Source organism: Penaeus chinensis, chromosome 27, assembly GCF_019202785.1.
Source record: "Penaeus chinensis breed Huanghai No. 1 chromosome 27, ASM1920278v2, whole genome shotgun sequence".
Lineage (NCBI taxonomy): Eukaryota > Metazoa > Arthropoda > Malacostraca > Decapoda > Penaeidae > Penaeus > Penaeus chinensis.
Window position 1 is genome coordinate 14,810,450 of NC_061845.1, and position 12,500 is coordinate 14,822,949.

Here is a 12,500-nt window from a genome sequence, read left to right on the forward strand (position 1 = left end):
ACCCTTCATTTCTTTTTCTATTTTTTCGAGATTCCCTTCACCGAATTTTCTTCCTCTCTTGCAACTGCCTTCCAGCTAAGCCGAGAAGTGAACCAGCCTCGCCAAACCTGTTGTTCGTGCCTGTGTTCTTCTTCTCCGCCTCCTAGAATGCATGTATAAGCAAATGAAGCAATGCACGCACGCCGCAGTACTCTCGCTAACCAAGAGTACTGCGTGCTGCTGGAATCATGTGTACTCGGAGACCCACGAAGTATAATGCTTTCGGAAAATTTTGATTTATCAGGCATTCAGTGTAGTTTCTTCACTCGCAGTCATAGCCAGGGTTGACCCGGGTCCCACGTGGGTGTTGTGGAGCGCTGAGCAGTGTGCCATGACTCTGAATGCGTTGCTGTCTGTACGGTCCCTTCGCACTGTCATTCATTGGCGACCTTTAAGCCCTCCATTAAAACTCATTGAGGAAAAACAAATTAAATAATTATACCTACTGTCTGATCCGGTGAAATAGAATGGAACTATATAAATAAATAAAAAAATGATTTAAAAAGGCATAATAAACAAACAATAATAAAAGACAGACCGACAACATATACAGGGCACTGATAAGGAAGTGAATTAGTATTACTGTCGCGTAGACTAATAATACTATTCAGACTATTTAACAAAAAAAAAACAAAAAAAATGAGTCTAATGCTGGGGAGACGAGGCGGAGAAAAGAGCAGGGGTGGGAGGAGGAGGAGGAGGAGGAGGAGGAGGAGGAGGAGGAGGAGGAGGAGACGATGAAGAAGAAGAAGGAGGAGGAGGGCAAGGAAGAGAAGGAGGAAGAGGCACAGGAAAAGAGGGAGGGAAAGGAGGAAGAGGATGTGGAGGTGGATTCTGTGGGGCCGAGCGATTGACAGAGAGAGAGAGAGAGAGAGAGAGAGAGAGAGAGAGAGAGAGAGAGAGAGAGAGAGAGAGAGAGAGAGAGAGAGAGAGAGAGAGAGAGAGAAAAGCGAAAAAAAAGAAAAAAAAAACACAAACACATATACCAATCAAACTAAACGACGAAACCCATTAGAAAAATAAACACAAAAAAACAAAACAAGACAAGAAAAAAAAAAAAATCTACAGAAAAAACCACAGAAAACGAAAGAGAAGAAGAAGGAACGAGAGAAAGCGCCCTCTCCCCGCCATGACACATGTCCCACTGCCGATAGAGGGAGCGACATAACCAGTCTATATCCAACATCCTTCAAGCAAGATGGCATTTCCTGTCCCGGGCTGAACCGAGGAGAAAAAAAAAATACTTCGAACATATATCTCGGCTTCTGGTTCTCTTTCCTTGTTTTCATTATCTTGTTTATCTTTGTATTATCTTTCTTCTAGATTTATTTATATATTTTTTACGTTCTATCTTAGATGTTCTACGTCTATTTTTTTCTGTGTCTTTTCCTGCTTTCATTTTTGTCTAGCCTATATATATTTTTCTTAGTTTTATATCACTTTTTTTTTCTTGGGATTATCCTATTTCATCTTTTCTTTAATTTCTTTGTAGCTCAACAATATTAATCTCAATCTCTTCTATTTCCTTTGATACTTCCTTTTTTTTACCTTTTGTTAATTTCTCTCCATTACATATTTTTCCTCTTTATTAATTTTTGACCTGGTGACCCGACTGGTTGCGGATAAGAGGGAAAAGAGCAAGAATTTTAGAAACAAAAAATAAAGACAATAAATCGTATAAATAACAACATAATATAATCAATTAACAAGTAACAGCAATCAATATCAAACAGTATAAAGAATACTTAGCATATACATCAACCACAAAAAACAATCAATATAAACAACAAACGATATAAACAGCAGTCAGTATGAATAATCAACAGCACTAACATTTAACAATCCAAACATAATACACCAAAAAACAGTAAAGAGTAAATAAAACCAAACAGCAGCTGCAGCATAGCGAAGGTAACAACACGAGGACTTAAATAAACGATTCTTCTTTTCAGTGTAGGTCTACATTTTGCTAATTCGCTAGAGATGAACATAGCTTCCTTTTTATTTATTCTCAGTCTAGCAGCCAGTAAACATAAAGCATAATTTCAGGGTTAGATTGGAGCGTGCGTGCGTGTTATCACTACATCCGTTACTTATATACGTTACTTGCACACTCTCACTTCTACTTCTAAAAGTAGAATTAACAGATATATTCCCTACAAATGGCAAAATCAGCAGCTCATTACCTCAAATAACAATACTAATCACAGAAGCAAGAGTTTCGCCACAGAAAAAAAAAACAATTGATAATAGACAGATAGATAAACAGATGCTACTAATAAACTTACCAGCATTAAAAAAATATATAATGAGAAATGAGACATCGCTAAAAGAAAAACACTTAACAAATCATGAACAGGAAAAAAATATACAGAGAGATAGAAGGATAGATAAAGAGACACTGCTCATAAACCACGATTATCAGAATAGGAAAATACAATAAAAATCTGTATCTTAACATAGTAAGATATAAAACCAGTTCATAAGCTTCAACAGATCACAACAATATAGAAAAAAGTTACGAAACAGAGATATAAATAGATACAGTTAATATACCAATCAAAACAACACCAACAAAACATATATATAAGCAGATACACAGATAGAGTTAATAAACTGTCCACATCGCGAAAAAAAATGAAAGAAAAGAAAAAAAAAAAACTGGGGAAAAAACATCATAGTCTCCCCTCTCGATCAGCGATCTCGCATACCTGTTTTCGCCCATGTTCTAATTACGTATTTATTAGTATTCTTCCCTCGTCGTCTCTTCCTGTTCCCTCCCTTTCTCTGTGGGTTTTGTTCTTTCCTCTTTTTTTGTATGTCGGTCGGTCACTGTTTGTAAGTGTATTTGTTTGTTTGTCTGCCGGACTGGTTGCATGACTATTTTTTCAAGCAAAGAAAGTGTGTGTGTGTGTGTTTGTGTGCGTGTGTGTGTGTGTGTGTGTGTGTGTGTGTGTGTGTGTGTGTGTGTGTGTGTGTGTGTATGTGTGTGTGTGTGTGTGTGTGTGTGAGAGAGAATAGGGAAGAGGCAGGGAGAAGGAGGGAGGGAGAGGAGGAAGGGAAGGAGAGGAGGAAGGGAGGGAGAGAAGGAGGAATGGAGAGAAGGTGAGAAGAATGAAGGAAGAGGAGGGAGGGAGGGAGGGAGGGAGGGAGGGAGGGAGGGAGGGAGGGAGGGAGAGAGGGAAGGAGGGAGAGGGAGAGGGAGAGAGGGAGAGAGAGAGAAAGAGAAAGAGAGAAAGAGAGAGAGAAAGAGAAAGAGAGAGAGAGAGCGAGAAAGAGAGAAAGAGAGAAAGAAGAAAAAAAGGAGAAAGAAAATGAAGACAGACGGGAATCCGAGCGAGGAGCGACGAGGGAGCGTGGGTGATGGTGCAACATATCCCCCCCCCCCCTGAACGCCCCTCCTACATCATCCCCTTAACTCCAACCCCCTTCCCTCTCCATACCCTACCTGAACCCCTCTTCCCCCCCGCCCCCCCCGGTTCCCCTCCTTCCCAACCCCACCTGAACCCCACCATGCCCTCCTCAGCCCCACCTTATCCCCAACCCCCTCTCCCTCCTACCCCCCCCCCCCCCCCCCACACCTCCAACAGATCTGCACCCACCTGCGGAGTCACAGCTGACCTGTTACTAAGTATAGCCTCACCACGCGCCTCCATTACCTGCCCAGGGAACATACTGGATGAAGCCTGGAGCTGCCGAGGGAACTGTCTTCTGGGGGAGAGAGCCGGTGGAAGAGGAGGAAAGGAAGGAGGAGGAAGAGAGAAAGGAGAAGGAGGAAGGAGGATGATAAGGAAGAGGGGTAGGAGGAGAAGGAGAGGAAAGGAGGAGGAGGGGGAGGAAGAGAGAAAGGAGGAGGAGGAAGGAGGATGATAAGGAGGAGGATAAGAAGGAGGGGTAGGAGGAGGAGAGGAAGGAGGAGGAGGAGGGGGAGGAAGAGAGAAAGGAGGAGGAGGAAGGAGGATGATAAGGAGGAGGATAAGAAGGAGGGGTAGGAGGAGGAGAGGAAGGAGGAGGAGGAGGGGGAGGAAGAGAGAAAGGAGGAGGAGGAGGAAGGATGATAAGGAGGAGGGGTAGGAGGAGAAGGAGAGGAAGGAGGAGGAGGGGAGGAAGAGAGGAAAGAGGAGGAGGGAGGAAGGAGGATTATAAGGAGGAGTAGGAGGAGGGGGGGAGGGGGAATAGGAAGTAAAAAGGAGAAGAAGGAGGAAAAGAGAAAGGGGAGAGGAGGGAAAACGAAAGCAAGAGCGGAGGGAGAAGTAGAAAGGGAAGAGGAAGAGATGGAGGGAGAAATATTGTAGAATGAGGAAGCAGGAAAAGAAGAAACTAGGACTGAGATACAAGGGTAAGGTTAGCAGGAGGCGGGGGGGGGGGGGGTGAAGCGTTGGAGAAGGAGAGGAAGAGGAAGGATGACAATGAAGAAAAAACAAAAGAGGGAGGGAGAGAGGGAATTCAGAAGGAGGAAGAGGAAAGATTGGAACGAAGAAAAGGGGAAAGCATAGACAATGAAAGGAGAAGGGGGGGGGGGGGATTCAAGAGAAGGAAGATGGAGAGAGCGGAAGAATAGAAGCTATAAAAATGAAAACGAGAGAAAGAGGAACCGAGGATGATGAGGGAAAAAGAGAAGTGTTTAGGCGCAATTGGAAAGAAAGCATTTAAAAAGGAGGAGAGATGGATAAGCAGGATGAGATAAGATAAAAAGACCTGAATGGAATAATGAAAGGCATGGTATCAAGCCAGTATTACAAAAAAACAAACAAGCACACGCACAAACAAGAAACCAAATCAAGAGAAGAAATCTTAGAAGGGTGAACGGATAGCCACTCTCCGCAGCCATGCAAAAGATCCCTCAACCACTTTGCTGCACACTGGCCGATGCTTCTGCAACACACAGCTTGCAATGAAAGAACAAATTACCCGAAGACTTGAAAGAGAAAAAAACACCCGGAAAAGCAAAATTTATTTTTAAAAAAAGAGGGATAGTACAAAACAAGTCAAAACAAAACAGAAAAGATACGAAAAACTGACTCGTTTCCCTGAGGTTTTGCTCTGTTAACCACCGCTGCCACAACATGCCACACGTCCTTTACTCCTATCCATATGAACTATTTTCTGGACGTTTAAACCTCTCGAAAGCCGATGCCAACATTTCCAACATAGCACGGTTACGAACATCACCGTCGCCGACCTCTCCAAAGATAAGAGAAAATATACGCAAGATAAGCCAAGGTGATGCTATCAGTCTGGTAACACTGGTAAACAGCCTTTATGAAGTCAGTGAAAGGTGGGCGAGAAAGAGCGTAATTCTAACAGGTTAGTGTGGTATAAACCTGTTTGTGGAATGATGAGTGCGTGCGTGTGAGGAAGGGGAGGGAGAAGGGGAGGAGAAAGGAAAAGGAAAAGGAGAGATACGAGGAGTGGGACAGGGAGAAGGAGAAGGAAAGGGAGATGCAAAGGGAAAGGGAGAGGGCCAGGTTTAGGGAGAGGGTATGTGTATGTGTGTATATGTGTTTATATGTGTTTATATGTGTGTATATGTGTGTATATGTGTATATATATATGTGTGTGTGTGTGTGTGTGTGTGTGTGTGTGTGTGTGTGTGTGTGTGTGTGTGTGTGTGTGTGTGTGTGTGTGTGTGTGTGTGTGTGTGCGCGTGCGAGTGCTGGTGCCTATGCATGTATTTTGCATGTACTTATGCTTTCGCGTGCACTTGCGCATATACATGTACGAGTGCATGTCTGCGCCTGAGCCGTTACAAGTTCATATATGCGAGTCGAGATTTCCTTCGGGTTTCGAGGAAGACGATTAGTAGTGAGCACACGGCTCCTTCGCGGTCCTCCGCTCCGCACTCGGTTGCCAGGGCGTGTGGGGCTCCTGCTCCTCCCTACGCCCCCACACTCCCTCTCCCTTCCCTCCCACACATTCGTCCCCTCTCCTTTCCCTTCGCACATACCCATTCTCCCCCGTCCCTTCCCCCCCATACCCCCACACTTCATCTCCCCTCTCTCTCCATACCCAATACTTCATCCCCCCCTCCCATTCCCCCATTCTCCCTCTCCCTTTCCACCCCTCCCAACATCCCCGTACTCCCTCTTCCCCCTCTCCCCAACCCCCCATTCCCTCCCCATTCTCCCTCTCCCTCGCCCACCATCCCTCATCCCTCCTCAGCCTAGTGAACCTCTGACTCGGGTCAGCGTGCAACAATCATGAGGTTTAAAGTATGAGTGTTGAGTGTGCAATGCATGCAGGCAATAATTCTGAAGCGTGGGATGTCTGGGAAGCCTTCGAATTATGGCTATAGAGCGTGAAAGTAGTTTGAGGGAAAGGATGAGGAAGGGAGTGGAAGATGTAAGGGAAATGATAGCTTCAGTATATATACACACGCTTCTGCTTCTGCTTGTGCCCGTGCCTGTCCTTATGTTTGTGCCTGTGCCGACGTCTGCAAGAGTGCACCCCAACATCCAAGTGCACTAGCAATAGCATGCAATTCCTAATCAGCGCCCCAAGCCCAGCCTCCTCGCATTCTCAGCACACGGGCCGGAGGAGCCCCGCGGAATGCCTCCGCTCTTCTCTTATATAATTCTCACTCGCCTGCTTATGGCCTCCTCGAAGGACTTCGGGTATTCCTGGACTTTTTTTAATGTCGATTCTTGCGTCACATTTGAATGGCTTTGAGGATTTCCAAACGATTTTTCCTTGTCTTCAGTTGGAAAATAACTTAAGAGTGATAGAGATTAAGTTTATTTTTCTTTTTGGTATTGATAGTGTTCAAGCTCTACATTAACATTTATTAACATTGCTTAACATTAAGTTTTAATTTATTGTAACTGTTTTATATTGTAAGACTTTTTTAATATATGTTTTATTGACTTATTTCTTTTACATGTTGAGTCTCGTATCCTTCAAAACTTTTAAAACCATTTACATAACTCATTTTACATTACAACATTGCAACAGTAATGATAATAATAACAATAAATATTATAATAATATAACAATAATAATCGCAATAATAATGACAATAACAACAGTAACAATAATATAATTATTATAATAATAACAATAATAATAATAATAGTTATTATTATTATTATTATTATTATTATTATCATTATTGTTAGTAGTAGTATGATCATTATCTTCATAATTATAACATCCTACATAACGATCATAAAACTCATATCGATGATGGTAATGCATACAAAATGAAGATTATAAGAAAAAATAAAGCTGAAAATCATGATGACTATTTCACCACCACAAAAGACCTTAATAAAATCACAGCATATGCGCCACCACAGTTGGGACGCCTTTAGCATTGGTGATGACCTACCTCAACAGTCTTGTGTAAGATCTCTCTTTCTTTCTCTCTCTTCCTTTTTATTTCGCTCTCCTCTTCTGTCCTCTCCTCGCCTCTCGTTTACTCTCCTCTCTCTCTCTCTCTCTCTCTCTCTCTCTCTCTCTCTCTCTCTCTCTCTCTCTCTCTCTCTCTCTCTCTCTCTCTCTCTCTCTCGCTCTCGCCTGATCTTCCTCCCTCCCTTCTTCTCTCACTTTCATCCCTCCGTCTCCCTCCTTTATCTCGCCCTCTCCCACCTTCCTCCCTCCCTCTTCCTCTTCCCTTTCACCCTCCTCTTCCTCCTATATCCCACTCCCTCCCTCCTCCTCGCTCTTTTACACACCAAGAACCTTAATAATCAAAATTAGATATCTAAAAAATGACAGATACCAGTACTGCATTACTAAACAGAAAAATAATTAAAAAAACAAAGAAACGTAGATATACAGATAGACCAAAGGAGATAAACAGATAGGCGGAGAGGGCCAGAAATAGATGAACAGATAGGCGGAGAGGGCCATGAATAGATAAAGATAGACGGAGAGGGCCATAAATATATAAAGATAGACGGAGAGGGCCATAAATAGATAAAGATAGGCGGAGAGGGCCATAAATAGATAAAGATAGGCGGAGAGGGCCAGAAATAGATTAACAGATAGGCGGAGATGGCCAGAAATAGATTAACAGATAGGCAGAGAGGGCCAGAAATATATAAATAGATAAGCGGAGAGGGCCAGAAATATATGAACAGATAGGCGGAGAGGGCCATGAATAGATAAAGATAGTCGGAGAGGGCCATAAATAGATAAAGATAGACGGAGAGGGCCATAAATAGATAAAGATAGACGGAGAGGGCCATAAAAAGATAAATAGATAGACGGAGAAGGGGCAAACTAGATAAATATATTTAGAGAGATTTTCTTAAAGCCAAGCGGTGTCCCTGACCCAACATCGAAGAGGTAAAGACCTGTTAGACGAACAAGTGGCTCCTCGCACAAAAAAAAAAACTAACAAAATTCATGATGATACAGATATACATTTTGATAAACATATTTTCACAATAGAATAATGCGGGATACATAAAACATAAGTACATAAAAAATAGGAAGAGGAGATCCTTACATATTAGCGGTTGGAATCAAAAACAAGAAAAAAATACAATCTAGCTAAGGGTATAAAACACCAACTCATTTCAACAGTCGCCGGGTAAATAGTTAAAAACAGGAATGAAAAACAATAAATTCTGCCTTAGATAAAAAATACATATTCATAGCAATACCCAGGCGCACAGCGGCGTAACGCGACCCACTTTTCTCCCGCTGTAAAATCCTTTCCAAATGTTCGCGAACGTTCGATCCTTGACGGAAAGTGGAAAGAAAATAAATATTCACCAGAGTCTTTTCACGTCAGAAAGGTAGAGTTTTAGAGTCATTTTCATATATCGCCGATTTTGAAATATACTGAATAAAATACACGTATGTAATTTACATGTGAGAAAAGAAAACGAGTTATGTAACGCGGAAATACCATCTTACAACAGGACTGCGGCGGAGATGGGTCATGTGTCAAGAGAGAGAGAGAGAGAGAGAGTATGTGTAAGCCATTAGACCAAAAGACCCGTGTTAATTTGGAACCATCGGCCCAGCAAGGACCTAGATGACGATTTCAGCTGACCTCGTCTGACCCTCACCAGCCTCAGGTCCTCCCAGGGCTGGCTGGCCGGACACGCGACACCGCACTCAGCGCTTGCCCTAAGACAACGTCTCGTGTGTTCCCTTTACTGTGTTGTACTCTTCCTTAAGAGAGAGAGAGAGAGAGAGAGAGAGAGAGAGAGAGAGAGAGAGAGAGAGAGAGAGAGAGAGAGAGAGAGAGAGAGAGAGAGAGAGAAGAGAGAGAGAAAGAGAGAAAGAAAGAGAGAGAGAGAGAGAGAGAGAGAGAGAGAGAGAGAGAGAGAGAGAGAGAGAGAGAGAGAGAGAGAGAGAGAGAGAGAGAGAGAGAGAATCCGTGCTGTTCAGATATCTTAAGTACCGGTAGGTGTAACATAAAGTATTACACTGTTTCTATACTGTTGGACGTTCTAAAGGCCTACGCAAGATTTCCAGCAGAACTGTCGAATAGAGAATACCATAATGTAAAGTTTGCGAAAGAGAAAAAGAAAGAGAAAGATAATGTATATAGATTGTTAAAACAGAGGAAAAAAGAGAGAAAGATAATGCACAGAGATAGTTAAAACAGAGGAGAAAAAGAGAGAAAGATAATGCATATAGATAGCTAAAACAGATGAACAGGTACGGCTAATAAAGACAGTAGACAGATCGAGAGAAAGCCTGAATATTAACACGCACACAGTTTACCACCTTGCAGATCAACACTTAGATGGTCAAGAAGATATATATAAAAAAAAAAAAAATCTTACCTGTAGCTAAGTCGGTCTGCATCGGGGGCGTAACCGAGGGCTGTGACGTCATATTAGGAGGCGGAGTCAGAGCCGGGGGGGAAGGGGAGAGGGCAGGGGGAGTGGGTGGCGTACGCCGGTGATTACGAGACTTCGGGATCGCGGCCGAAATCGGCGGCTTCATCTCTCTTTTTATCATGGCCTCCCCAACCCCCGCTCCCTCGGCGTCACCTGGGGGAGCGGCGTCCCCCCCGGCGGCCGACTCCAGACCCCCATTGAGGAGGACACCGCAGTGCTTGAGCGGGAGACTGTGGTTGGCGCTGGTGGTGGTGGTGGTGATGACGGCGCTGGAGGTCGGCGCGGTGGCCTGCTGGTGGCTCGTCTCCGGCACTTCGGGGATCGCCACCAACATGCTGGCGGCTCGAACTACTTCACACGATTAGAAAAAAAAAATAACCCCAATACAAAACTGATAGAGAAATAGATTTATACTTCCAGGCGTGGTTCACTTGCGAGAGATCTCTTTCCCGATTCTCTCTCTCATCTGGACTTAAAAAAAAGGACGATGACGCGATCTCGTCCCTGGCTCGACCATGACCTGTCACGTGATCACTCGAGTCTATTTTTCTATCTTATTAAACACTATATTTTTCTCTTGGGTCTCTATTCTACCTCAACGCAATCTACATCTACATTTCTGAAATGGATAGGAAAAAAACAAACATTACTTTGGGATGATAATGTTGAGGTGAAAAAGTGTCACAAATGAAGCGCGAAATGTGCTGGATGTGGCCGGGCTACACGGCACAAATTCTCCCAGTTTTCATTTTTTTCTTTTTTGTTTTTTTCTGTCACCTTCCTCTTTCTCTTCGTTTCTCTCTCTCTCTCTCTCTCTCTCTCTCTCTCTCTCTCTCTCTCTCTCTCTCTCTCTCTCTCTCTCTCTCTCTCTCTCTCTCTCTCTCTCTCCATCTAGGCGTTTCTAGTTCCCGCCCGATGAAACCGACTGCAATCAGTTTCAACAGATGTGCGTATACAGCTGTGTAAATCGTAGTCTCTTTCAAGAACAAGTGTTATATATATATATATATATATATATATATATATATATATATATATATATATACACACATATATATACATATATATATATATATATATACATATATAATCACAGCTAAAGTGCATTGATTCAATATCAAATACTCCATGCATCTCTAAGTTTGTTCGTGTTATACTGTACTCTGTCTCTGTCTGTCTGTCTGTTTGTCTGTTTGACTGACTGCCTGTCTCTCCTCATCACACCGAGTCCCTCCACTCTAACTTGACCTCTGTTTTTTTAACAGAACACACTCGATGGTATCTTTGTTCCACTCCTGGAGTCTGCAAAGGAAATATCCTCGATTTTTTCATCCCTTGCCTTTTCTTAACATTATGCACACCCTTCTTCCCCTTTCTTCCTTTTTATTCTTCCTTTTTATTCTTCCTTCTCCCCTTTCTCTATTCTCTCCTCCTCCTCCTTCTCCAACTCCTCTCTTAGTTTCTCTTTTTCCTCCTGCTCCCTTTTCCCCGTCTCCTCCTCATCATCATCATCTCTCTCAGCTACTCTTCCTCCTCCTTCTTTTTCTTCTTTTCTTTTTCTTCTCGTTCTCGTTCTCCTTCCTCCTCCTCCTCCTCCTCCCCCCCCCCCCCAAGTTCGAATCCTCCTCCACAGCAACCAAACACAGCTTGTAGACGCTCGAACTCGCCGGAGAAGCTTTACCCTTTACCGCTCATTCGGTGTTGCAAGTATCTTTTTCCTCGTTAACAAAGAGAAAATAATGAATATGGAAACTAAGTAGACATAGGGTTTAATTCATAAATACTTACGTCGGAATTTTGGACACGGATTTTTTTTTCTCTCCGTCCGTTTCTTTTGACTCCAATTGGACGTAAATTTATGGCAACTTTATGAAAACGTTCGGGGAAAGTCCCTCGCTCGTGGTGGTTATCCCTTCGTGCTATTTATAAACCCGAATATGCATAGCTGCATACATGAACGCACGTAGGCACGCACGCACGCACGCGCACACACCCACACACCCACACACACACACGGGGGATGGCTCAAACAATCCTGAATTTTCCAGCCGGCAACATGCCTCCCGCTCTTGTGAATTTTTTGTTTTATTTGTGATTTTTACCGTTTTTATTTTGTCTTTATTTCTACTTGTTCTCCCTTTCGATTGAGGGCGACCGCAGGACGAACTGGGTGGGGGGAGATGGGGGAGGGGGGATTACACGCTCACAGTAAGAAGTATATAATTAGAGGTTTCTTTTTTAGTTGTTCTCTGCTCTCTCTCTCTCATTCCCTCTATTCCTTAACTGTTTTCCATCCCTTTCTTCTCCCTCCCACGATCTCTTCTTCTATTGTCTGTTTGTTTGTCTGTCTGTCTGCCCCCCCTCCCTCCCTCCCTCCCTCCCTCCCTCCCTCTCTCTCTCTCTCTCTCTCTCTCTCTCTCTCTCTCTCTCTCTCTCTCTCTCTCTCTCTCGGTATTTCGTTGCTAGATAAATTTTCACACGGTAATTTCTAACATCACGGCTTTTGTTATTTCAATACCAATGCCTAAAACACGTATCTCGACCATCTCATATTAACATATACAGCACATATCTATATCTATTTGTCTATTGATCTATTTTCATTTATCTCCCGATATCCTATTTAATTTTGCACTTCCCTTCATTTCTAAGTAACTA

At 43.2% G+C, this 12,500-nt stretch overlaps 1 protein-coding gene across 1 annotated transcript in view; it reads right to left on the reverse strand.

The window, feature by feature from the left end:
• The window catches only part of LOC125039308 (histone deacetylase 4-like), a 167,903-nt gene that overhangs the window by 148,575 nt on the left and 6,828 nt on the right, over positions 1-12,500 (reverse strand). The window contains exon 2 of the mRNA XM_047633147.1: positions 9,786-10,461. Within this exon, the coding sequence (XP_047489103.1) occupies positions 9,786-10,176 (391 nt within the window). The 5' untranslated portion in view covers positions 10,177-10,461. The remainder of the gene's footprint in view (positions 1-9,785; positions 10,462-12,500) is intronic.